Source organism: Triticum urartu, chromosome 3A, assembly GCF_056163025.1.
Source record: "Triticum urartu cultivar PI428250 chromosome 3A, HENAU_Tu73, whole genome shotgun sequence".
NCBI classification, from domain to species: domain Eukaryota; kingdom Viridiplantae; phylum Streptophyta; class Magnoliopsida; order Poales; family Poaceae; genus Triticum; species Triticum urartu.
In genome coordinates, this window is record NC_141875.1 from 339,118,157 (window position 1) to 339,142,681 (window position 24,525).

The 24,525-nt window shown below is 54.6% G+C and overlaps 1 protein-coding gene and 1 pseudogene across 1 annotated transcript; one reads left to right on the forward strand and one right to left on the reverse strand.

Moving 5' to 3' along the window:
* Window positions 1–1,121: 1,121 nt before the first annotated feature.
* LOC147979639 (uncharacterized) lies at window positions 1,122–2,442 on the forward strand (annotated as a pseudogene).
* A 13,599-nt stretch (window positions 2,443–16,041) lies between these two features.
* Window positions 16,042–16,608, reverse strand: LOC147979640 (uncharacterized). The gene has a single exon (XM_087515290.1). The coding sequence runs from the start codon at window positions 16,606–16,608 to the stop codon at window positions 16,042–16,044; it is 567 nt and encodes a 188-aa protein (XP_087371416.1).
* Between the last annotated feature and the right edge of the window lie 7,917 nt (window positions 16,609–24,525).

The following is a 24,525-nucleotide window of genomic DNA, read 5'->3' on the forward strand; positions in this document are numbered from 1 at the left end:
CAACATCATTGAGTCTCACTAACAATTGCATAAATTTTGTGCCACCATCCTAACCGAGCCCCACCATAAGCTTTATTTGTGTAGGTGTGAGAGATTGACAAGATACGTTACCAATTGTGCTATTTCCTTGCTACATTATTGAGTGATCATTGATCCATTCTCAACATTGGTCAAGGTGCATTTGGTATAGTTCTTTTCTTCTTCCACTCACATATTTGCTTGGAATGATGGATAGGCCAACTACTTCAACCAACCCACTCTTCATCGAGCAAGGCGAGGACCCGAACACCTATGTCACCAAGAACCACCTCTTCAGCACACAAAGAGCATTGCATCAAGAACAACAAGCATTGAGCGACCGCATTGACAATCTCGCCACCAACTTGCGACATTCCAAGCGACGTACAAGAGACTACTTCGACAAAAAGCTCGACGAAGAAAAACAAGAGAGCAATGCAAGAATGGACGAGATCCGTGCCTTGTTGGTCAACCGCTCTTCTACCACTTCATCATATTCAAGATGGAGCCGCTCGAGTCAACACTCTGATGACACCATCTCCGACTCAAGTACACCAACATCGAACACTCTTTGACAAGCCGCGTGCTAAGAACGCCAAGAAAACCGCAATCCTCTACATGGAAACGATCCTCGAGAGAAACTCCTAGTGCAAGAACATTGACATCGCAAAAATCAAGCTACCTTTCTGCAAGCACAAGAACGACAACGCCTCCGCCAACAAGAGGAAGAGCGAGCACACCAACACCAAGACGAGCAAGACACCGAAGCTCTCCGTCAACAACAATGACAACGAGAAGCTCAAGCACTTGAGGCGCAATGTGCCCTCCGAGACACAAGTCGTGCCGTTGACACACGTAACTGACATACTCGTGAGCAAGACGAAGCACTTCGCGACGAAGTTCAAGAAAGGAACTATCAAGCACGATTGCACCGACAAGTTCCAAAAGCTAGACAAGAACCTCAAGTTCGCCACGAGGAACAAGACAATGGAAATCCTCCATGCCAAGAGGAAGTGGAGGGAGACAATCCTCCTCGTCATGGATGTCACCACCCTCGACCCCAACATAATGAAGAGCAACGCTACAACAAACTCAACTTCACCATGCCCAAGTTCACCGGAAGCAATGATCCCGAAGTGTACCTTTCATGGGCATTGAAGGTTGACAAGATCTTTCGTTTTCACAACTATGAGGAAGAGAAGAAGATCGCCATGGTATCCCTTGAGTTCCAAGACTATGTCCTCATTTGGTGGGAGCAAGTCATCGAGCGTCGTGAGGCAAGAAGTGAACAACCCATCACAACTTGGGCGCAAATGAAGGATGTCATGAGAGCACGCTTTGTGCAAACCTACTACAAGCACGACCTCTTCAAGAAATTCCAACTCCTCAAGCAAGGAACAAAGAGCGTTGAAGAGTACTACAAGGAAATGGAGATTGCCATGATTCGAGCAAATGTCACGGAAGATGATGAGCAAACTATGGCACGTTTCCAGAATGGACTCAATCATCCTATCAAGAAGATAGCCGACTACCAACCTTACCCCAACCTCATCGAGCTAGTGCATCAAGCTACCAAAGCAGAGCAACAAGTGCAAGATGACTTCAAGTATGCCAAGTTCTCTTCCAAGTCATATGGTTCCTCCTACAATCAAGCTTCACCGACTTAAACACATTCTTCCATGATGAAAGCTTCTCCAAGCAACGGCGACAAGTCAAGTTACAAGAAAAGTTCAACAACCTCAAGTCGTCCTCCTACTACAAGCAACTTCAAGCCAAGAGCTTCATCATCTACAACTCCACTGGATGATACCATCAAGACATGTTCCATCAAATGCTTCACATGCGGCGGCCGAGGCCACAAGTCCTTCGAGTGTACCAACAAGCGCATCATGATCTTCAACGACGATGGTACATATGACTCCATGAGTGAAGGCGAAACAGAAGCCCTTGAGAATGTGGCTATGCACCGGCAAGTGAACAAAGATGAAGATGACAAAGTCTTTTGTGACAAAGATTCGAGCCCCGCTCTAGTTTTCTCCAAGGTCTTGACTCTTCAACATCAACAAGAAGAAGACCAAAAATGCCATATCTTCCACACCAAGGCGGGCATCAATGGAAGATCCATGAAGGTCATCATTGACGGAGGAAGTTGCCATAACTTGGCAAGTGAAGAACTATGCTCCAAGCTCCAATTGGTCAAGATGAAGCACCCTCATCCCTACAAGGTCCAAATGCTCAACAACTCTTCCACAATTCAAGTGGAACACATGGTCCAGGTCTCCTTCAAAATCAGAGCATACGGAGACACTTTGGAGTGTGATGTTGTTCCTATGTCCGTTTTCCACCTCCTACTTGGACGACCATGGCAATTTGACCAAGGCGTCATGAACAACGGGCAAACCAATCACTATAGCTTCAAGATGAAAGGGAAGGAGTACGTGCTACGACCTGTGTCACCAAGCCAAGTGATTGCCGACAAACAAGAAACCACACATCATGGAGAGAATAGTGAGAGAGTGAGCCACCCAAAAGGGAGCGAGAGCCACAAGCCCAAAATGAGTGCCTCCATGATGAGCGACAAGAAAAACTTAATACTATTTGCCACCAAAAGTGAGATGAGAGTGGTGTGTGAGAACCCATCAAGTGTTATGCACTATTTCCTTTGTTGCAAGGATGAAGTGATAAGGACTAACACCACTCATAGTTTACCTTTAGTGTTGTCTTCTCTGTCGGATTCAGGGTTCCGCAGACCCTTGAGAGGTTGAAACACTAGGGTGCGTGCGAAGAACTCTCCCTTCCTAGTCTGCCTGCTCAATGATTCCATGGCCTAGCTCGACAAACTCAAGGGACAAGAGATACATCGGTTTATCCTGGTTCAGGCCACCTTGCGGTGTAATACTCTACTCCAGCTTTGTGGTGGATTGCCTCGAGGGGTTGAGGATGAACTAGTATAGTGGTGGAATAGCCTCAGGAGGTGAGGTGTTCTTGAGCTCCATGAGCTAGTGGGTGAGAGGATGATCTGAATGATCTCCCTTTCTATGGTGGTGGCTAAGTCCTATTTATAGTGGCCTTGGTCCTCTGCCCAAATGTAGGCGGGAAGGGATCCCACAACGGCCAAATTTGAAGGGGGACAACTAGTACAAGCTATCCTGACAAAAGTAGTCTTCGCGTGCAAAAGGCTCTGGTGGTGACGCCGTGGTGGGCTCCTCGATGACCTCCGTCCTGCCGTCCTGGTGGTCTTGGTCTTGTTGCACCGATATGGAAACCTTTGCTTGATTCCTTGGGACTCCGCGCCTGCGCTTGCCTCCTTAGCACCAAAGAGGAAACTGGTACACTACGCCCATTGGCACCCGCCTGGCCTTGGTCATCATGGCTCACGTCATGTGAACCTCACGAGGTGCACCTTGCCTTGATATCTCGGCTCCTTGGGAGCCAGACTGATGAGGCTGCCCCACAGGGAGGTCTTGGTGTCGTCCGCCTCGCGAGGCTTGGCCCTTCGCGAGGGTCTTGGATTGTTGTTGCTGAAGCCGGGCCGTACCAGGCCGTCGATGGAGCCACGTCGTGGGCCGCAGGCAGGCAAGTCTTGGTACCCCCGTTCCGAGGACACCGACATTCTCTATTGCAGGAATTCCCAGATGTATTCCCCGATGAGCTACCTCCGGGTCTTCCTCCTCTGCGAGGCTTCGAACATCGCATCGACCTTATACCCGGAGCACCTCTTCCTAACAAGGCTCCATACCGCGTCAACCCTGAGGAAACCAAGGAGATCCAATGACAAGTTCAACAACTCATTGACAACGGCCATGTACGAGAAAGCTTGAGCCCATGTGTCATACCAGTAATCCTTGTTCCCAAGAAATATGGTACATATCACATGTGTTCTGATTGTCGTCCTATCAATTCTATCACCATCCGCTATAGATATATTATTCCTCGCCTTGATGACATGCTAGACGAACTTAGTGGAGCCACAATTTTCTCTAAAAATTGATATTAAAAGTGGCTACTATCAAATATGCATCCAAGAAGGCGATGAATGGAAAACCTCTTTCAAAACCAAGTCTGGCTTGTATGAATGGTTGGTCATGCCAATGGGTTTATCCGAAGCACCCAGCACCTTTATGCGTGTGATGCATTTTGTTCTTCACCCTCACATTGGCGTATTTTTTGTGGTCTATTTTGACAATATTCTTGTATTTATCAAATCTCTCAAAGATCATGTCACCCATCTTAGAACCGTTTTGCAAACTCTTAGAAAAGAGCGCCTTTATGCTAATATGGAAAAATGCCTTTTTGGTGTTGATAAGCTTGTTTTCTTGGGTTTCGTTGTGTCTTATAAGGGTGTTTGGCGGATTTCGGGTTCCGGCAGACCCTTGAGGTTCGAACACTAGGGTGCGCGTGGAGATTTCGCCTTCTACCTACCTGCACCCCTACGCCTCGCTAAGATCTAAGCTATGGAAAGAACAGCACAAGAGACACAGGGTTTATACTGGTTCAGGCCACCGTTGTGGTGTAATACCCTACTCCAGTGTGTGGTGTGGTGGATTGCCACTTGGGCTGATGATGATGAGCAATACAAGAAGAACAGCCTCGCGAGGGTCTGTTCTTGGCTGGGGGGATGAACTGCTAGGAGGAGTTCAGTCACCCTTCTCTCTCTCTCTCCTCGATTCTCTCTCTGATTTCGATCCGATCTCCCCTCTCCGATCTCCGATCTCCCCTCTCCGATCTCCGATCTCCCCTCTCCGATCTCCGATCTCCCCTCTACCCTGTGGGTGGCTAGTCCTATTTATAGGCAAAGGCCCTGGGCCTCTTCCCGAATATTGAGTGGGAAGGGCGCCAACAATTGGCCATTTTGAAGGGGAACATCTGGTACACTTATCCTGACTAAAGTTGGTCCTCGCCTACCAAAGGCTCTGGTGGTGACGCTGGCTTGGGCTCCACAATGACTTCCTCCCTGCCATTGGACTGGTCTTGGTCTCGTTGCACCGAAAGGGGTGCCTTTGCTTGATGCTCTCGCCTGCGCTTGCTCCCTTTGCACCAAAGAGGAACGAAGGACACTGCGCGGCTGGCGCCGTCCTGGCGCCTTTGGTCGTCATGGCTTGCGTCACAGGAACCTTGTGAGGTACCCTGCCTTGATCTCTCCGCCTCCTCGCGAGCCAGCCTGATGAGGCCGTTCTTGAGGAAGCTCCGTGTCGTCCGCCCCGCGAGGCTTGGCCCCTCGCGAGGGTCTTGGGTCTGTGTTGATGAAGATGGGCTGTGCTGGTCCCCTCCTCGAGCCACGCCGCAGGCCGCAGGCAGGCAAGTCTAGGGACCCCCATTCCCAGAACGCCGACAGTAGCCCCCGGGCCCAAGGCGCACCCGGACTTGGCCGTGCAGGGAGGCGAAAGGGCAAGAGCGAAGCGCCGCGGGCCCTAATAGCCTGCGGCCTTGGGCGCCGCGTGGCGGTTGATTGGAGATGGGCATCTCCACATCCCACGGCGCCTCGGCAACTGCGCGGACTGGACAAGTCCCTGCACGCAAAGCGGGTCATGATTACCTGCGATCGTGGAGGTCGGCGGTCGGCCTTCGCCGGCCATAAGTACGGAATGGCGCGCGCCTTTCCAGTCCTTCCCTTTTTGCTTCTCCTTCTTCCCGGTCCTTGCTCCGTCTTGCTGCGATGGCTCCAATCCGCCGGTTCTCGGCGGCAGAGTAGGGAAAGGCTCCCCGATAGGAACCAGACCCGCTCCTGCCGAAGAAATGGCTCGCCCTCCGCGGCCGGGACGAGGGGGCCCATCAGGTGGTGTCGAGGCCCTGGTCCGAGCGGCCACCGCCGGGGTTCCCGCTTCCCTTGTATGCCCACATCGAGGGCTCTGAAGGCCCTGGTCTGAAGGAGTCGAAGGCGCCAACGGGTCACGAAGGTGTGGGTCGTCCCCCCTGGGGTACACACCGAGGGATCCTCCCGAGAGTTCGTGCTCCATGCTGCCATGCCTCCTCAGTCTTGGATTCGCCTTCCTCCCTTCTTCGCCTCCATCATCCCGCAGGGAGAACTCCTGAAGCTTTGGCTGCAGCACGCCGGCTGCAGCACCCTCGCGACCGAGGCAGAGGTCGCGGTCGTTGCCCCGGGCGAGGTCTTCATTACTCGAGGCTGGAGCGAAATCGCCCGGGTTTGCAGGACAAGAGGCGCCCTCGCGATCCACTTGGAGTACGACGGTGCTTCGGTGATGTTCTTCAAGGTCTTCAATGCTAACGGGCGCCGGCTGGAGTGCTGCCCCGGGAGAGGTGGTCGGGACCCTGCTACGGCGAGGACTGGGCCCACCGACCGCTCCCTTGGCGGCTCCTCAGGCGGCGGAGGCATCGGAGGTTCCAGCGACTCCGGCGAGCTCTTCACGACTCCGGAGACGAGCGATGACAGCTACGAGCCCCCGAGCCGGCGCCGCTCCTGGAGCAGGGCGGGCTCGTCAGGCCGTCGCCGACTCTGATTTGGATGGGGTTGGCGGCGGTGCTTGACGGCCCACTATTGATGAAGGCGTCTTTTATAGGGGCGCGTGTAGTTAGCATCCTTTTAGGATCTGTTCCCTGCGAGGAATCAAAGATGCGTCCCGTGGGGGCTTGTAAGGTGCCTGTGATCCTGTTTTGTTAATATAACCCTTGTCGTAGAATTGTGCGAGTTGCTCATTCCGTCTTAGCTCAGTTCTCCCTTTCGAACCTCATAAGGGCTTGGTGCTCTGCGCCGACAGGTCCCAGTCCCAAGGCGGCTTCAGCCGTCGCTGGTATGCCAGGTCGCAATGCCGTGGTCAAGGCCAGGAGGTGAGCGACCCCGGGTCCGGTAAGAGCCCCTGAGTCGCGATGCTCAGGAGGTCCCCTTTGGCGCTCAAGCAGCCATCGTTCGGTGAGAAAGGAGAGCGGGGTTGCTAACACGGAATTGCATTAGGTGCGGGGATGGTGCCACGGTAGCTGGTGCTTCCGGGTGGTGACTTATCTCGAGAATCAGGGGCCGCTCTCTGGTGTGTCGCCGGGTCCGTGCATCGGCAGGCGTGAGGTTGCTCGGCGAGGTCCTCGCGTGTCCCTCCCCTCTCGCCTTTGCTCCCCTTTCTGCTCTACGTCCTCGGGTCCCGGCCCTCGAGCGAGTCTCAGCCGTCGCTGGTATGCCAGGTCGCAATGCCGTGGACAAGGCCAGAGGGTGAGGGCTGGAGAGCCAGTAGGAGCCCTGAGTCGCGATGCTCAGGCACCCCCCCTTTAACGTGCAAGCGGTTCGCGCGGATGAGAGTGAAGGAGACACCGCAAGGGCCTCGCCTGACGTAGCTCCTTTAGGAGATCCTGTAGACCCATCATAGAAAGAACGAGGGGTTGCCATGACAATTGACAGTCAGCCGTTGGTTGCTTCCGAGGGGCGATGAGGCACTGAAGGCTTGACGAGGTGGCGCCATGCGGGGCTGCCGCGGCTAGAGCTCAACCATTCAGGTTTGTCGGCGTTGCAGGTACGGACCCATGCGCAAGCGTCGTGCCGTTTAGGAGCAGTTCCGTCAGTTGGCGTCAGTTGAGCGGGCAACTAGGTCAAACACATTAGCCGCGAAGGAGTGGATTCATTCAAATAGATGCTGGGAAGGCGGACATCACTGGGTCAGGCCCGAGCGACTTGGGGATGATGCAGCCCGAGGGGCGCCCCCAACAAGGTAAGCTAACAACATAAAATAAAAGGGATACATGCCGCAGGGACGGACCCACGCGGCCTGGGAATAATGCAGCCCTGGGGGGCGCTCCCAGCTGAAATGAAACTTGAAAGATGTCACCTGATGATGTTGAGGATGAAGGAGTGTTGGCGTAGCAGACTCGGTGGGCTGCGGAAGCCGATCCTCACGAGCCCCCAGGCCCAGGGGCCTCGGGAGGCTCCGGAGGCGCTGGTGGCTCCTCGCGGACCATCTCCATCTCCGCCAGGGCTGCGGAACGCCTGGCCTCTTGAGCCTCCATGATGCCCCTCATGAGGCGCTGGTACGTGGCAGCCGCGTTCGGCAAGCCGTAAGGCATGCGAACGTAGCTGTGGGGTGGACCTCCGCAGCGCCCCACTCGCGAGGGCCAGAGGCGCTCTAGAGGGGCGACTCGATTGAGCCCTGGTATGTCGATGCAGACGCGTAGCCCACCATCCTCGCCTAGATGGGGAGCCACAGCTGGTAGGCGGCGGCCGCCTCTCATGACTCTTGACTCCTGTAGCTCCTGAATGGCCTTGCTGATGAACTCCTGAGGGTCTGGCCCTCCTTGCCTTACTCCTTCTTGAGGGAAACGTGCTTCGAAACACGCCTCCATGTGGTGTCCAAGCGCCTCCCTCGTGACCTTAGCCAGGTCGGTGGCCCTCCAGGGGAGAGCCCCCGAGCCCTGCCTGAGGAGGGCCCCGGGCGCACTTTCCTATGCGATGGAAGGAGGTTCCCCCTGGGCAGGCGCTGGCCCTATGGGGCCTGCCTCCTGAGGGGCCGGGCCGGACGATGTCTTCTTCTTCTTGGGGCGGTCTCGGGAAGCCTCCTGCTTCCGCGATCCGGGTCTTCCAGCGATGCGGCCTGAAAGGCTCGTTCCAGGGCACACACCGCGTCCTTCTCTTCACACGGCACCGTGATGACTCCGCCACTTCCTGGCATCTTGAGGACGTTGTAGCCGTGGTGAGTTACGGCCACGAACTTGGCCAGCGCTGGGTACCCAAGGATGGCGTTTTACGGCAGGCGAATGTGAGCGACGTCGAAGTCGATGAGCTCGGTGCGGTAGTTGTCGCGTGCCCCGAAGGTGACAGGGAGGCGGACCTGCCCAATCGGGACCGTGGAGCCGTCGGTGACTCCGGAGAAAGGCTTGGTTGGCTGAAGCTGGTTGTAGGGCACTTGGAGATTGTTGAATGTTTCCACGGATAGGACGTTGAGCCCTGCCCCGCCATCGATGAGGGTCCTGGTGACCACCACGTTGCTGATGATTGGGGAACAAAGCATCGGGAGGACTCCGGCTGTGGCCGTGCACTTGAGCTGATCTGCTGAGCTGAACGTGATGGCGCACGCCGACCACCTGAGAGGGCGCGTGGCTTCGAGCTTGGGGAGGACTGCATTCACTTCACGGGAGAACTGGTTGAAGATGCGTTGAGAGGCTGGGGCTTGAGCCCCGCCCAGGATGCAGGCGATCGCGCGCGGCTCCTGGAAGCCCCAGCCCCCTCGTCCTGATGGCGGTCCTCGTTTCTCCTTGGCTGCGGCGGCAGTGGAGGGAGGCCTGCATTTCCTGGCGGGCGATCCTCGCGAGGCTGATCCCTCCAGTCTCCCTCGCGAGGCGGGTCTTGCCATCGATCCTCGCGAGGTCGATCGCGCCACCCTTGGCGCGGGCAGCGGTCTTCCCAGCGTCCTGCGTTCCTTCCTCCTCCTCGACCGTAGCCCCGGTTACCGTGGTCGGGGCGACGGCCGGTCCTTCTTGCACAGCTCGGAGCTCTTGACATTCGTTGGTGTTGTGGGTGTGGAGGTCGTGGTACACACAGTACCGACTGCCCTTGGAAGATTCAGGCTGATCTCTGCCCCGCTTGGTGTCTGGTTCTGCGGCGAGCACGGCAGCCCCCTTGCGCTTCACATCCTTGGCCTTGGGCTTCTTCTCTTCTGGGTCCGCGGCAGGCAGCTCGAGGAGGGAGAGACACCCTTCTTCAGCCCTGGCGCATTGGGTTGCCAAGTTGAACAACTCCAAGGAAGTGCACAGGTCTTCATGCATCGCCAGCTCATCCTTCATCTTGACGTCGCGCACGCCGTCAGAGAAGGCTGAGATGATGGCCTCCTCGGTCACCTTGGGAATCTTGAGGCGTGCATTGTTGAAGCGCTGGATGTACTTCTGCAGGGTCTCTCCGGGTTGTTGCTTGATGCGGCGCATGTCGCTCACGGCGGGTGGCTGGTCGCGAGTACCTTGGAAGTTGGCGATGAAGCGGGTGAGCATCTCGTCCCATGAGGAGATCGTGCCTGGAGCCAGGTTCAGGAGCCAGGTGCGGGCCCCATCCTTGAGCGCCATGGGAAACCAGTTCGCCATGACCTTCTCGTCTCCGTTGGCAACTTTGATGCCCAGCTCATAGAGCTGGAGGAACTCCGCAGGGTCGGCCGTGCCGTCGTAACGAGGAGGCAGATCTGGCTTGAACTTGCCGGGCCACGCGACGCTGCGTAGCTCGGTGGTGAAGGCACGACAGCCTACTGTGGCCATGGGAGGCCTTGGGTGACGGAGAGCTTGGTCTTGCATGTCTCCAGGCACTGCAGCTGGGAGTAGCGTGGGGTCTTGACGTGCGGGAGCAGGAACATGGTCGCGACGTGCTGGAGCAGGGAGCGCCCGGGCAGCTTCTTGCAGGCGAGGGACTTCTTGGCAGCTCTCCTCTTACCGCGCTGGCACCTGACGGAGCGGGTTCCGCCCAGGGGCCACGCGCCTTGGAGCCATGGCGCCTTCTTGAGGAGGAGGCGGCTAGGGCGCCCCCGGAGCTTCGTCGCCCACGCAGGGCGGGGTGCGGTGCAGCAGAACGGACGGTGCAGGAGAGCCCCCTGCGGCGCGGACGAGCTCGGCGACGCGGTCGAGCCATTCTTCGTAGACGTCGTCGATGAGACGGTACGCAGGAGCTCGTTTGCTGCGATGAGCGCAGCTCGAGCCTCCATGGGTGCGCGGAGCGCGCGGGACGAAGAACCAGCTGGGGTGAACGAGGGAGTAGCGGTGCGGCCGTCTTGCCGCACGGACGGATGCTGAGACGACGCTTGCTGCTCGTCCCCCGCTGGGCCGGTGGCGGCATTGACGTCAGGTGACGGGGAACGGCGAGGACGCCCGCTGACAGGAGCCGTCTGGGCGACGCGGGAAGCGAGAGAGGCCCGGTGCTCGGCGCGGGCCCGACGAGCGTCAGACATGGACGCGATGGTCGAAGGAGAACGGGGTGGTGGAAGACGAATTCCGGCGCACCCCTACCTGGCGCGCCAAATGTCGGATTTCGGGTTCCGGCAGACCCTTGAGGTTCGAACACTAGGGTGCGCGCGGAGATTTCCCCTTCTACCTACCTGCACCCCTCCGCCTCGCTAAGATCTAAGCTATGGAAAGAACAGCACAAGAGACACAGGGTTTATACTGGTTCGGGCCACCGTTGTGGTGTAATACCCTACTCCAGTGTGTGGTGGGGTGGATTGCCTCTTGGGCTGATGATGATGAGCAATACAAGGAAGAACAGCCTCGCGAGGGTCTGTTCTTGGCTGGGGGGATGAACTGCTAGGAGGAGTTCAGTCACCCTTCTCTCTCTCTCTCCTCGATTCTCTCTCTGATTTTGATCCGATCTCCCCTCTCCGATCTCCGATCTCCCCTCTCCGATCTCCGATCTCCCCTCTACCCTGTGGGTGGCTAGTCCTATTTATAGGCAAAGGCCCTGGGCCTCTTCCCAAATATTGAGCGGGAAGGGCGCCAACAATTGGCCATTTTGAAGGGGAACATCTGGTACACTTATCCTGACTAAAGTTGGTCCTCGCCTGCCAAAGGCTCTGGTGGTGACGTTGGCTTGGGCTCCAGAATGACTTCCTCCCTGCCGTTGGACTGGTCTTGGTCTCGTTGCACCGAAATGGGTGCCTTTGCTTGATGCTCTCGCCTGCGCTTGCTCCCTTTGCACCAAAGAGGAAAGGAGGACACTGCGCGGCTGGCGCCCGCCTGACGCCTTTGGTCGTCATGGCTTGCGTCACGGGCACCTTGTGAGGTACCCCGCCTTGATCTCTCCGCCTCCTTGCGAGCCAGCCTGATGAGGCTGTGCCTGAGGAAGCTCCGTGTCGTCCGCCCCGTGAGGCTTGGCCCCTCACGAGGGTCTTGGGTCTGTGTTGATGAAGATGGGCCGTGCTAGGCCCCTCCTCGAGCCACGCCGCAGGCCGTAGGCAGGCAAGTCTGGGGACCCCCGTTCCCAGAACGCCGACAGTGTTCATGTAGAGGAATCTAAGATCGAAGCTATTAAAACTTGGACGCAACCAATAAACTTGCAACAAGTGCGTAGTTCTCTTAGCTTAGCCAGATTTTATCATCGATTTGTTAGGATTTTAGCACCACCGCTTTAGCTTTACATGCCTTGAGTAAGAAAAATGCACCATTTGTTTGGGGAGCATCTCAAGATACCGCATTCAATGAGCTTAAGAATTTGCTTACGCATGCCCCTTTGTGTCAGATTTCGGGCTCCGGCAAAACCCTTGAGGTTCGAACACTGGGGTGCGCACAGAGATCTCTCCCCCTCTCTAGCTCGCACACTCTACTATCTCACGACCTAGCTGGACGGACTCAAAGGAGAGACACAAAATTTATACCGGTTCGGGCCACCATTGTGGTGTAATACCCTACTCCAATGTAGTGTGGTGGATTGCCTCTTGGGCTGAGGATGAACAGTTACAAGGGAAGAACAGCCTCCCAAGGAGAGGTGTTCTTGTGCTTGGTGAACTTGTCTGGTGGCCTTGGTGGAATGGATCTAGTCCAAGATGGGATCCCCTTCTGTGGTGGTGGCTAGTCATATTTATAGGGGCCCTAATCCTCTTCCCAAATATTGAGCGGGAAGGGATCCCACAACGGCCAAATTCGAAGGGAGACAACTAGTACAAGCTATCCTGACAAAAGTAATCTTCGCCTGCCAAAGGCTCTGGTGGTGACACCGTCTTGAGCTCCATGGTGACCTCCGTCCTACCGTCCTGCTGGTCTTGGTCTTGTTGCACCGATATGGAAACCTTTGCCTGATGCCTCAGGACTCCTCGTCTACGCTTGCCCCTTTAGCACCAAAGAGGAAACGAGGACACTGCGCGCTGGCCCGGCGCCCGCCTGGCTCCAGGCGTCACGGCTTGCGTCACAGAAACCTCGCGGGGTACCCCTCGCCTTGATCTCTCCGCCCCTCGTGAGCCAGCCTGGTGAGGCCGCCCCTGAGGAGGTCTTGCGTCGTCCGCATCGTGAGGCTTGGCCCCTCGCGAGGGTCTTGAGTGTTTGTCCGTGAAGATGGGAAGTACAGGCCGCTGGTGGAGCCACGCTGTGGGCCGCAAGCAAGCAAGTCCGGGGACCCCCGTTCCCAGAACGCCGACAGTAGCCCTCGGGCCCAAGGCGCTCTCGGGCTTGGCTTCAAGGCGAAGCCAAAGGGCAAGCACGGAGCGCCGCGGGCCCTATCAGCCTGCGGCCATGGTTGGCGTGTGGCGACCGATTGGATGTGGGCATCTCCGCTTCCCCATGCTGCCTCAGCAACTGCCCGACTTGATGGGTCCTTGCTGCATGCAGGAAAAGATCATTATTACCTTAGATCATGGAGGTCGGTGGTTGGCCTCCCCTTGGCTATAAATGGGAAGTGGGAGGGCGCAGCCCCCATCACCCGTCTCTTTCTCTCTTCTCCCACTTCTTCTCCTTCCTTGCTCTACGGCCGGCAGCGACACCCATGGCGCCTACGAAGAGGCTCTCGGTTGCGGAGAAGGGGAAGGCTCTCCAGGAGGGGCCTGGCTCACCGCCGCCCAAGAGGGGGCGCGGTCGTCCCCGCAAGCATACTGCGACCCCCGCCACGGCCCCTTGCGGCCGCAGCGGCACCTCTTCTCGTGGCAGCAGTCGCGCAGGTCGTGGCAGTCTTGTTGATGAGGTGAGGCTTGCCGTGGTTGTGCGGCCCCCTCGGCCGCGCTTCCATTCGGCAGAGGTGATGCAGAGTTCATCGTATGGTTGGAGAACCCGGCCGACACTTGGCTCTAGCTCCCGCGCTTCTTTGTCGGCGAGCTGCCTGCTACTGGCGCTGGCGGTCTTTGGCTGCAGGCGGACGGATGCTACAACAAAGCTTCCTAGGTCGCGGTCGAGGTCTCCGCCACGGGCAACGCGGTCCTGGCTCGCGGCTGGCAGACGTTCGCTCGCGCGCGCAGACTAGGCAGGTGGTGCGCCCTCCACTTCAAGTACGACGGCGACGCGACCCTCTTCGTGAGGGTATTTGGGGAAGATGGTCGCCGCGTCGGGTGCTGCCCTGAGGACAACAATGGCGACGAGGTGCTCGGCCTTGGTGATGGTCGTGACCAGGAGGAGGGAAGCTTCATCCTCGGCGCTGGCCATGGCTCGTCTAGCTATGGCTGCTCCTCTTCCGACAGCACCTCCAGCATCGGCGGCTACGACCAGCCACCACGCCACCGCGCCCGCTTCGAAGGTTGCAGCGGGTCATCACGTCGCCGCACTCCAGTGAAGCGCGAGGAGGGGTTTGGCTAAACCCAGGAGAGCGCCACGGGCCTGTCCTCGCGACCTGCCGTGGGAGCATGTCCCGCTTTTGTTCCGTTCTTCCTTTCCTTCCTACATTAGAGAGACAAGTATGGGGCCCTGCTAGGGCGTGCGACAATTATGATTTCTAAGTGGTTGTGTTATGTTTATCATTCCTGTGTTGTGTTGCAGCGTCATGTTTTATGTATGCCTGTAGAATGACTTAGCTCGATGCGCCTGAGGTAGGTTCCGCCTCGCGAGACGCGCGTTCCCCAGTGCCTGACGAGGCCTCCTGTGCTCGGGAGGTGCTTGAGAACTGCAAAAATTTGTTAGGGAATGCTTATTCTTCCGGACCCTGGTCGTAGGCACTGCCGGCCGTAACCCAGTGCTTCGCATCGCGGTACCCGGGGGGCACAGATTGGGAGGGAAGCGCTAGCTTGCGAGCTCGAGCGAGGGTGACTTGAGAAATACATGAAAACAAAAAAGCTCATGAGGGCAAGGCGCCTGTCCAGTCCCCTCGCGAGGCACGCGAGGGAGAGGACAGGTCAAAAACGAGGGACCAAGGGCAGAAAAGGAGGCAACAAGGACAATGGAATCAGGCCAGCAAGGAACACCAGAAAGCAAATTCTCACTTAATAGAGGGGGCAACCAACTGAGGAAAGCAAATGAAAAGCCGCGTCCGGCACCTAGTCTAGTCTTCTTGTCTTCTCACCAGCGCGGAGCTAAATGCTGCCACTAGGCGTGGGAGGGAGCCCCCGAGGCCCGAGGGCGGCACTCGTGAGACTCCGGGGCGTGTACAGCCCCACTCATTATTCGTGAGAGTGTCATGAGCGGAGATTCTTCACATGCACTGGGCCTTGCTTCATGGGCACCGGGCCTTGCTTTATGGGTAGAACTTCCAGAGGTGTTGGATGTTCCAGGCGTTCTGGATGGGGATCCCGTCTTGTGTCTCCAGGCCCGCGGCGCCAGGCCTGGAGACGTGGGCGACCTGAAACGGGCCCTCCCACATGGGCGAGAGCTTGTGCGGCCTTCCTTGGAGAGCACCCGCCTCAGGACAAGATCACCCACCTCGAGCGTCCTGGAGCGGATGCTGCCGTAGTGGTACCGCCGTAGCGCCTACTGGTACCTCGCAGCTCGGAGTGAGGCTTCTCGGCGGCGTTCCTCCCCCAGCACGAGATACACCCCCCACATGGCGTCCTGCTGCATTACATCAAATGCCAGGACCCGCGCGGAGTGATGCCTGACCTCATGTGGGAGAACCGCTTCTTCTCCGTAGACGAGGAAGAATAGGGTCTCGCTTGTTGGCCTAGTGGCGGTGGTGCGGATGGACCACATCACAGACTGGAGCTCGTCGTGCCAGTCCCTGCCGCAGGCCTCGAGCTTCTTCTTGAAGGTCCTTGTCTTGAGGCCCCTCAGGACCTCCGCGTTGGCGCGTTCGGCCTGGCCGTTGCTCCTGGGGTGCGCCACGGAGGCATAGCAGATCTGCGTTCCAAGGTTAGCACAATACGTTTTGAACATATTGCTAGTGAAGTGCGAGCCATTGTCGGTGATGATGCGATTAGGGACCCCAAATCAGCTTACGAGGCCCTTGCTGAACTTGACTGCTGACCCGGCTGGGACGGTGCAGACAGCTTCCACTTCCGCCCATTTGGTAAATTTGTCAATGGTGACGTAGAGGTAGCGGTATCCTCCAGGCGCTCGGGGGAATGGGCCGAGGATATCCAGCCCCCAGACTGCGAACGGCCATGAGAGTGGGATAGTCTAGAGGTCCTGAGCGGGCTGGTGGATCTGCTTGGCGTGGAATTGGCAGGCCTCGTAGGACTTCACCAGCTCGGCTGCGTCGTTGAGTGCCGTGGGCTAGTAGAACCCGCTGCGGAAAGCCTTGCCGACCAGGGTGCGCGACGACAAGTGGTGCCCGCAGTCTCCGCCATGTATGTCGACCAACAGCTCATTCCCCTGTTCCCTAGAAATGCATCGTAGAGAAACATCATTTGGCCACTTCCTGTATAGCTCACCGTCCTGAATGCAGTATGCCGTAGCCTGTCGGGCCACACGCTCCGCGTCTTCCTCCTTCTCCGGCAACGTGCCTTGCGTCAGGTATGCCTTGAACTCCTTGATCCAGCACCCCTCCTGAGGCTCAAGCGCTAAGAGGAGGCGCGCTCCTGAGGTTGGGCCGCAGGCGGGGGATCCCGAGGCTGGAGGCTGGGGGAGTTCCTCCTGAGACGGCACCAGCCCCGCAGGCGGAGGTGCTGCTGAAGGCTTGAAGAGCCGCTCCTCGAAGACGTCAGGCTCTTGGGGCTGCCACTTGGATGCTCTTCTGGCGATGTCATCGGCCTCTTTGTTGGTGCCACATGGCACATGATGTAGTTCTAGGCCCAGGAACCGCTTCTCCATTTTGCGCACCTCCATGAGGTATGCCTCCATGTGCTCATCCTTTAGCTCGTACACCTTGTTGGAGAAGTTGACGAGGAGCTACGAGTCACCCTTGACGGTGAGGCGCTTCACCCCTAGGGACACCGCCGCTTTGAGGCCAGCGATGAGACACTGTACTCTGCGATGTTTTTGGAGACCTTCTCGCCCCGCTGGAAGCAGAACTACACTACGTAGTAAAGCTTGTCCTGAGTGGGCGAGATCAGCACGGCTCCGGCCCCCGCGCACTGCCGTGCGAACGCACCATCGAAGTACATGACCCAACCATTTGGTGCTTCACTTCCTGGCGAGAGGGATCGATTCTTGCCTGCTTCGAGCTCCGGGGTGTCGGTCCATTCCGCAACAAAGTCGGCGAGCGTAGACCCCTTGACGACTCTGGTTGTGCTGAACTCCAAGTCGAACGCTTGCAACTCGATGTTCCATTCGGCGACCCTCCACAGCATTGGGGCTTCTGTGAACTCTCTCCAATGGGTAAGCTGAAACGACCTTGATGGGGTGGCCTTGGAAGTAGTGGCGCAGCTGGTGCGAGGCCACCAGGAGCGCGAGCAAGAGCTTCAGAGGCATGGGGTATCACGCCCTCGCATCTCGCAGGACCGTGCTGACGAAGTACACTGGGTGCTCGACAAGGGTGGGGGAGCTGACGGAGTTTTTGGCCCCTAGGAACTGAGGTGTTTCCTGCGGGTTTCCAGCTCCTAGGACTTGATGACCTACAGGGGCAGCCACCGTCTCAGGAGCATCGCCTTGGTGCTGAGCTACCTCATCCAGCTTGGCGACTCCACTTGGCGGGTTCTCGACCTCAGGCCCTTCCCTGAGGGCCACCAGCGCCGCACTGGCGGAGTGGGGTGTGGCACACAGGTAGAGTACCAAGGGCTCGTGAGGATGAGACGCCACCATCACCGGCGGGCTAGTCAAGTATCTCTTGAGGTTTTGAAATGCCAGGTCGGCCTCAGGAGTCCACTCGAATGGACCTTTCTTCTTCATCAGCTTGAAGAACGGCAATGCGCGCTCCCCTAACTTGGAGATGAAGCGCCCCAACGAAGTCACGCAGCCTGCGAGCTTCTGCATCTCCTTGAGGTTTTGTGGTGGGCTCATGCCCTCGATTGCCTTGACCTTCTCCGGGTTGGCCTTGATCCCCCTGTGAGACACGAGGAAGCCCAGCAGCTTGCCTGAAGGGACACCAAACATACACTTCTCTGGGTTGAGCCGCAGGTCCACCTCGCATAGGCTCGCGAAGGTCTCGTCCAAGTCCTGAATCAGAGTTCTTGCCTCCCGAGACTTAACCACAATGTCGTCGACGTAGGCCTCAGCGTTTCTTCCGAGCTACTGCCCCAAGGCGATGTGCATCAGTCACTGGAAGGTCTCCCCTGCGCTGCGTTGTCCGAACGGCATGCAAGTGTAGCAGTACACCCCACATGGGGTCAGGAAAGTTGTTTTCTCCTCATCTTCCACCGCCATCTTGATCTGGTGGTAACCTGAGAACGCATCCAGGAAACATAGCAGATCGCACTCAGCGGTGGAGTTGACAATCTGGTCGATGCGTGGCAACAGGAACGGGTCTTGAGGGCAGGCCTTGTTGAGGTTGGTGAAGTCGACACACATACGCTCCTTCCCTTCTTTCTTCAGCGCGACGACCGGATTCGCCAGCCACTCTGGGTACCGGACTTCATGAATGACACCCGCTGCTTCCAGCTTGCGGGTTTCCTGAACAATGAAGGACTGCTTCTCTGTGGATTGCCGCCTTGACCTCTGCTTCACAGGGCGCACGTTGGGGCATACCTTCAGATGATGCTCGATCACCCTTCTCGGGACCACAGCCAGCTGCTTGGGTTCCCAGGCGAATACTTCCCTGTTTTCCCGCAAGAAGTCCACCAACTCTTTTTCTTGATCTGGGGCGAGGTCGGCGCCTATGGTAAAGGTGGTGCTAGAGGCCCCGTCCTTGTCGACCGGAATCTACTTCATGTTGGCTTGACCTTGAGTGAACAACTGCTTCTTCTTGGTCGGTGCAACCCCCTTGGTTCCGGACAATGCCTTGTCGGCCGGGCAAGCTGCCGCCGTGGCTCTGAAGGCGAGCTTGAGGGCCGCCACGGCTTCCTTGGTGTCTCCGACCATGGTGAGGACATCCTTGCTTCCTGGCATCTTCATGAGGTTGTAGGCAGGATGAGTGCTTGCCATGAATGGGGCCAGCGCCAGGTACCCGAGGATGGCATTGTACGACAAGTCGATGCGGGTGACGTCGAAGTCAATCAGCTCGGTGTGGTAGTTGTCGCGTGTGCCGAAAGTCACGGGGAGACGGATCTGCCCCAGGGGGTCGGAGGAGCCGCCGCCAATCCCGGAAAAAGGCTTGCTAGGGTGGAGCCGCTCAAGTGGTACGTGAAGGAGGCTGAAAGCCTCCACAGAGAGCACGTTGAGACCGGCGCCGCCGTTGATGAGGGTCTTGGTAATGGCTACGCCGTATATGGTGGGCGTGCAAAGCATCGGAAGCATGCCCGAGCCGACAGTGGTGATTGGGTGATCCCCCAAGTTGAAGGTCAGGTCGGCCTTGGGCGCCACCCAACCAGGGGGAGCCCCGTGCCGCATGGAGACGGCGCTGATCTGGCGAAAGAACGGCTTGGCGTGACTATCCGAGGGCGGCGCCTGCGAGCCACCGAGGAGAGCCGCGACGACATGGGGTGCTGGTCCTCCGAAGCGCGCAATGAAGAGGTCACGTAGCTCTTCCCGGGAGGCCACGTGAAAGCACAAGTGCTCCCTGGGTGGTTTTGGTAATTAATGTCAACATATCTCTTGTTGGACTAACACTTTTACCTAGTATGTTTCAGATAAGTTCAACAATGGAGTGGCATGGACTAGAGGATGTGGAACCCCTTCAAGATGCTAAGAACAAAGGATTGGCTCAAGCTTCAAGATCAAGACTACATTTTCTATTTTAGTGATCCAAGATCACATTGAGTCTATAGGAAAAGCCAATACTATCAAGAGGGGATGAGGTGTTGCTTAATGGCTTGCTTGCTCAAAGTGCTTAGTGATATGCTCCAAAACCCTCAACTACCTTCCCACATCCACATATGACCTAAACCAAAAGTCAAACTTGGCCCCACTGATTCTTTCTATCCGGCGCCACCGAGTTTCAAATGTCATAGCCACTGCCACAAACCCTAGCAATTCGGTTTCACCGATAGGGATCTCGGTCTCACCGAGATGGGATTGTAATCTCTCTATTTCCCTTCGTAACGTTTCGGTCTTACCGAGATGAGTGATCGGTCCCACCGAGATTGCAATGTAAACTCTCTGTTTCCCTTTTGTAACATTTCGGTCTCACCGAGATGAGCAAATCGGTCCCACCGAGTTTACCTGACCAACTCTCTGGTTAGCTTATTACCAAACTCGGTCCCACCGAGTTTGTGTAATCGGTCACACGGAGATTACGTTATGCCCTAACCCTAACCATATCTGTCCTACCGAGTTGCATCTCAGTCCCACCGAAAACCCTAACGGTCACTAGGTTTACTAAATCGGTCCGACCGAGTTTTTCCCTTCGGTCTCACCGAGATTGGTAAATTGAGTGTAACGGTTAGATTTTGTGTGGAGGCTATATATACCCCTCCACCCACTCTTCATTCGTGGAGAGAGCCATCAGAACATACCTACACTTCCAATACACATTTTCTGAGAGAGAACCACCTACACTCGTGTTGAGGTCAAGATATTCCATTCCACCCATATGAATCTTGATCTCTAGCCTTCCCAAGTTGCTTTCCACTCAAATCTTCTTTCCACCAAATCCAAATCCTGTGAGAGAGAGTTGAGTGTTGGGGAGACTATCATTTGAAGCACAAGAGCAAGGAGTTCATCATCAACACACCATTTGTTACTTCTTGGAGAGTGGTGTCTCCTAGATTGGGTAGGTGTCACTTGGGAGCCTCCAACAAGATTGTGGAGTTGAACCAAGGAGTTTGTAAGGGCAAGTAGATCGCCTACTTCGTGAAGATCTACCGCTAGTGAGGCAACTCCTTCATGGGCGACGGCCGTGATGGAATAGACAAGGTTGCTTCTTCGTGGACCCTTCGTGGGTGGAGCCCTCCGTGGACTCATGCAACCATTACCCTCCGTGGGTTGAAGTCTCCATCAACGTGGATGTACGATAGCACCACCTATCGGAACCATGACAAAAACCTCCGTGTCTCCAATTGCGTTTGAATACTCCAAACCCTTCTCTTTACATTTTTGCAAGTTGCATGCTTTACTTCCCGCTGCTCATATACTCATTGCATGCTTGCTTGATATGTATTGTGTTTGTAAACTTGTTCTTAAACTCCACTTAAACTTAAGAATATAAAAACTGCAACTTTTCGCAATTAGTGTCTAATCACCCCCCTCTAGACACCTCTTCTCGATCCTTTCAATTGGTATCAGAGCATTGGTCTCCATTGCCTTGGTTTAAATACCATTGGAGGAAGATGGATGTGTCTACTTTGGGGAGTCTTAGACATAGAGTGCCTATTCTTGATGGAGAGTATTTTCATGAGTGGAAAAATGAAATGCTTGAGATTTTCAATGAATATCATTTGAACAAGTACATTACTAACCCTTGTGCACCTCATGTTGATCCTTTGCACCCTACCCTAGATGAAGATATTGACATGATTCGCAATCTTAGAACTGTTAATCTTATCACTAGAGGCTTTCCTATAAACTTGATTGGATGTTTGCCGACTCTTAAGTGTGCCTACACCATATGGAAATTCCCTGAGGAACTCTTTCCTAATTACTCCTCGAAAGATCTAGATGAAATCCTCCATAAGTCTATTGCTTTGATTAAGATGAGTTCCAATGATCCCAAATTTGGTGACTGCTTATTTGAGCTTACTGATCTTACGAGTGCCAAAGGAGATGTTGGAATCATTAGCAATATCATTTCCAGAGCTATTAGAATTCACAAAGATAACTATAGAAATGATCATTTATCTAATGAATTGCCCTCTCTAGGAATTGATCAATCACAAGATGATGTTGAACATGAATACTCAGATGAGGATGATGATGATGATAGTGACTATGATCTCGATGATGCGATGAGACACTTTGGTTGTGGCATAGAAGACTAGGTCATGTTGGTATGCGAAATCTTGATAAGCTTATTAAAGGTGATCGTATCCTTGGAATAAAAGATGTCATATTTGAAAGTGCAACTATCCCTAGGTGGTTTTGGTAATTCATAACAACATATAGCTCATTGAGCTAATACTATTCCAAGATAATTATTTCAGGAAAGCTCAATGATTGGCATGGCATGGATGTGAAAGTGGAACCCACAAATGCTAAGGACAATGGATTGGCTCAAGCTCAAAAGCTCAAGACTCTTCATTTTATATTTTAGTGATCCAAGATCACATTGAGTCCATAGGAAAAGCCAATACTATCAAGGAGGGATGAGGTGTTGCTTAATGAGCCTCTTGCTCCATGTGCTTAATGATATGCTCCAAAACCCTCAACTACTTTCCCATATCCACATATGACCTAAACTCTAAGCCAAACTCGGTCCTACCGATTCTTCCTATCCGGCGCCACCGAGTTTCACTTGTCATTAGCCACTGCCAAACCCTAGCAATTCGGTTCTACCGATAAGGATCTCGGTCTCACCGAGATGGGGTTGCAAACTCTTTGTTTCCCTTTCGTAACTTTTCGGTCCCACCGAAAGAGCGAATCGGTCCCACCGAGATTGCAATGTAAACTCAGTGTTTCCCCTTTGTAAATTTTCGGTCTCACCGAAAGAGCAAATCGGTCCCACCGAGTTTGCCTGACCAACTCTCTGGTTAGCTAATTACCAAATTCGGTCTCACCAAGTTTGTGTAATCGGTCTCACCGAGATTACGTTATGCCCAAACCCTAACCGAATCGGTCCTACCGAGTTGCATGTCAGTCCCACCGAAATTCCTAACGGTCACTAGGTTTACTACTTCGGTCAGACCGAGTTTTCTGATTTGGTCCCACCGAGATTGGTAAATTGTGTGTAACGGTTGGATTTTGTGTGGAGGCTATATATACCCCTCCACCTCCTTCTCATTCGATGAGAGAGCCATCAGAACACACACACCATTCCTACTCATATGTTCTGAGAGAAAACCACCTACTCATGTGTTGAGATCAAGACATTCCATTCCTACCATATGAATCTTGATCTCTAGCCTTCCCAAGTTGCTTTCCACTCAAATCTTCTTTCCACCAAATCCAAATCCTATGAGAAAGAGTTGAGTGTTGGGGAGACTATCATTTGAAGCACAAGAGCAAGGAGTTCATTACCTACACACCATTTGTTACTTCTTGGAGAGTGGTGTCTCCTAGATTGGCTAGGTGTCACTTGGGAGCCTCCGACAAGATTGTGGAGTTGAACCAAGGAGTTTGTAAGGGCAAGGAGATCTCCTACTTCGTGAAGATCTACCGCTAGTGAGGCAAGTCCTTCGTGGGCGATGGCCATGGTGGGATAGACAAGGTTGCTTCTTCGTGGACCCTTTGTGGGTGGTTGCTTCTTCGTGGACCCTTCGTGGGTGGAGCCCTTCGTGGACTCGCGCAACCGTTGCCCTTGGGTGGAGCCCTGTGTGGACTCGCACAACCGTTATCCTTCGTGGGTTGAAGTCTCCATCAACGTGGATGTAGGATAGCACCACCTATCCGAACCACGGGAAAAACATCCGTGTCTCCAATAGCGTTTGAATTCTCCAAACCCTTTCCTTTACATTCCTGCAAGTTGCATGCCTTACTTTCCGCTGCCAATATACTCTTTGCATGCTTGCTTGAATTGTGTGATGATTGCTTGACTTGTCCTAAAATAGCTAAAATCTGCCAAGAACTAAAATTGGGAAAAGGTTAAGGTTTTATTTGGTTAAGTAGTCTAATCACCCCCCCTCTAGACATACTTTCGATCCTACAAGTGGTATCAGAGCCTTGGTCTCCATTTGCTTGATCTCCATAGCTTTTGGTGGTCATAGCCTTGGTTTCACAACCTAGGAGAGTATGGCGTCTAGCGAGGGAAATTATCACCGTAGAGGTCCTTACTTTGATGGTACTAATTTTGCTAGTTGGAAGCATAAAATGAAAATGCATATTCTTGGACATAACCCCGCCGTTTGGGCTATTGTGTGTGTTGGTTTGCAAGGTGACTTCTTTGATGGGAAAGAACCAAACCGTGAAGCTACCGCGGATGAGTTGAAGATGTTGCAATACAATGCTCAAGCTTGTGATATTCTCTTCAACGGATTGTGCCCCGAAGAATTCAACAAAATCAGCCGCCTTGAGAATGCAAAGGAAATTTGGGACACTTTGATTGATATGCACGAAGGTACCGACTCCGTCAAGGAATCCAAGTTGGATGTGCTTCAAAGCCAACTTGACAAGTTCAAGATGAAGGATGGTGAAGGTGTCGCTGAAATGTACTCTAGGCTTGCTCTCATCACAAATGATATTGCCGGCTTAGGAAGTGAAGAGATGACCGATAGATTCATCATCAAGAAGATCCTAAGAGCCTTGGATGGAAAATATGATACCGTGTGCACATTGATCCAAATGATGCCCAATTACAAAGATCTCAAGCCAACGGAGGTGATTGGAAGAATTGTTGCTCATGAGATGTCACTTAAGGATAAATAGGAACTTCACAACAAATCAAGTGGTGCCTATAAAGCCTCATGTGAAGCCCCTACATCATCAAGTGAGAAACAAGACTTCAATGAAGAATTGAGCTTAATGGTGAAGAACTTCAACAAGTTCTACAAGAGTAGAAGCAAAGATAGAAGCACCAAGTCAAGGTCCTACAATGACAAAAGATCTTCTAGTCGAGAGCGAAACTGTTACAACTGTGGAAGACCCAGACACTATTCCAATGAGTGTACGGCTCCCTACAAGAGAAGAGAAGATTCT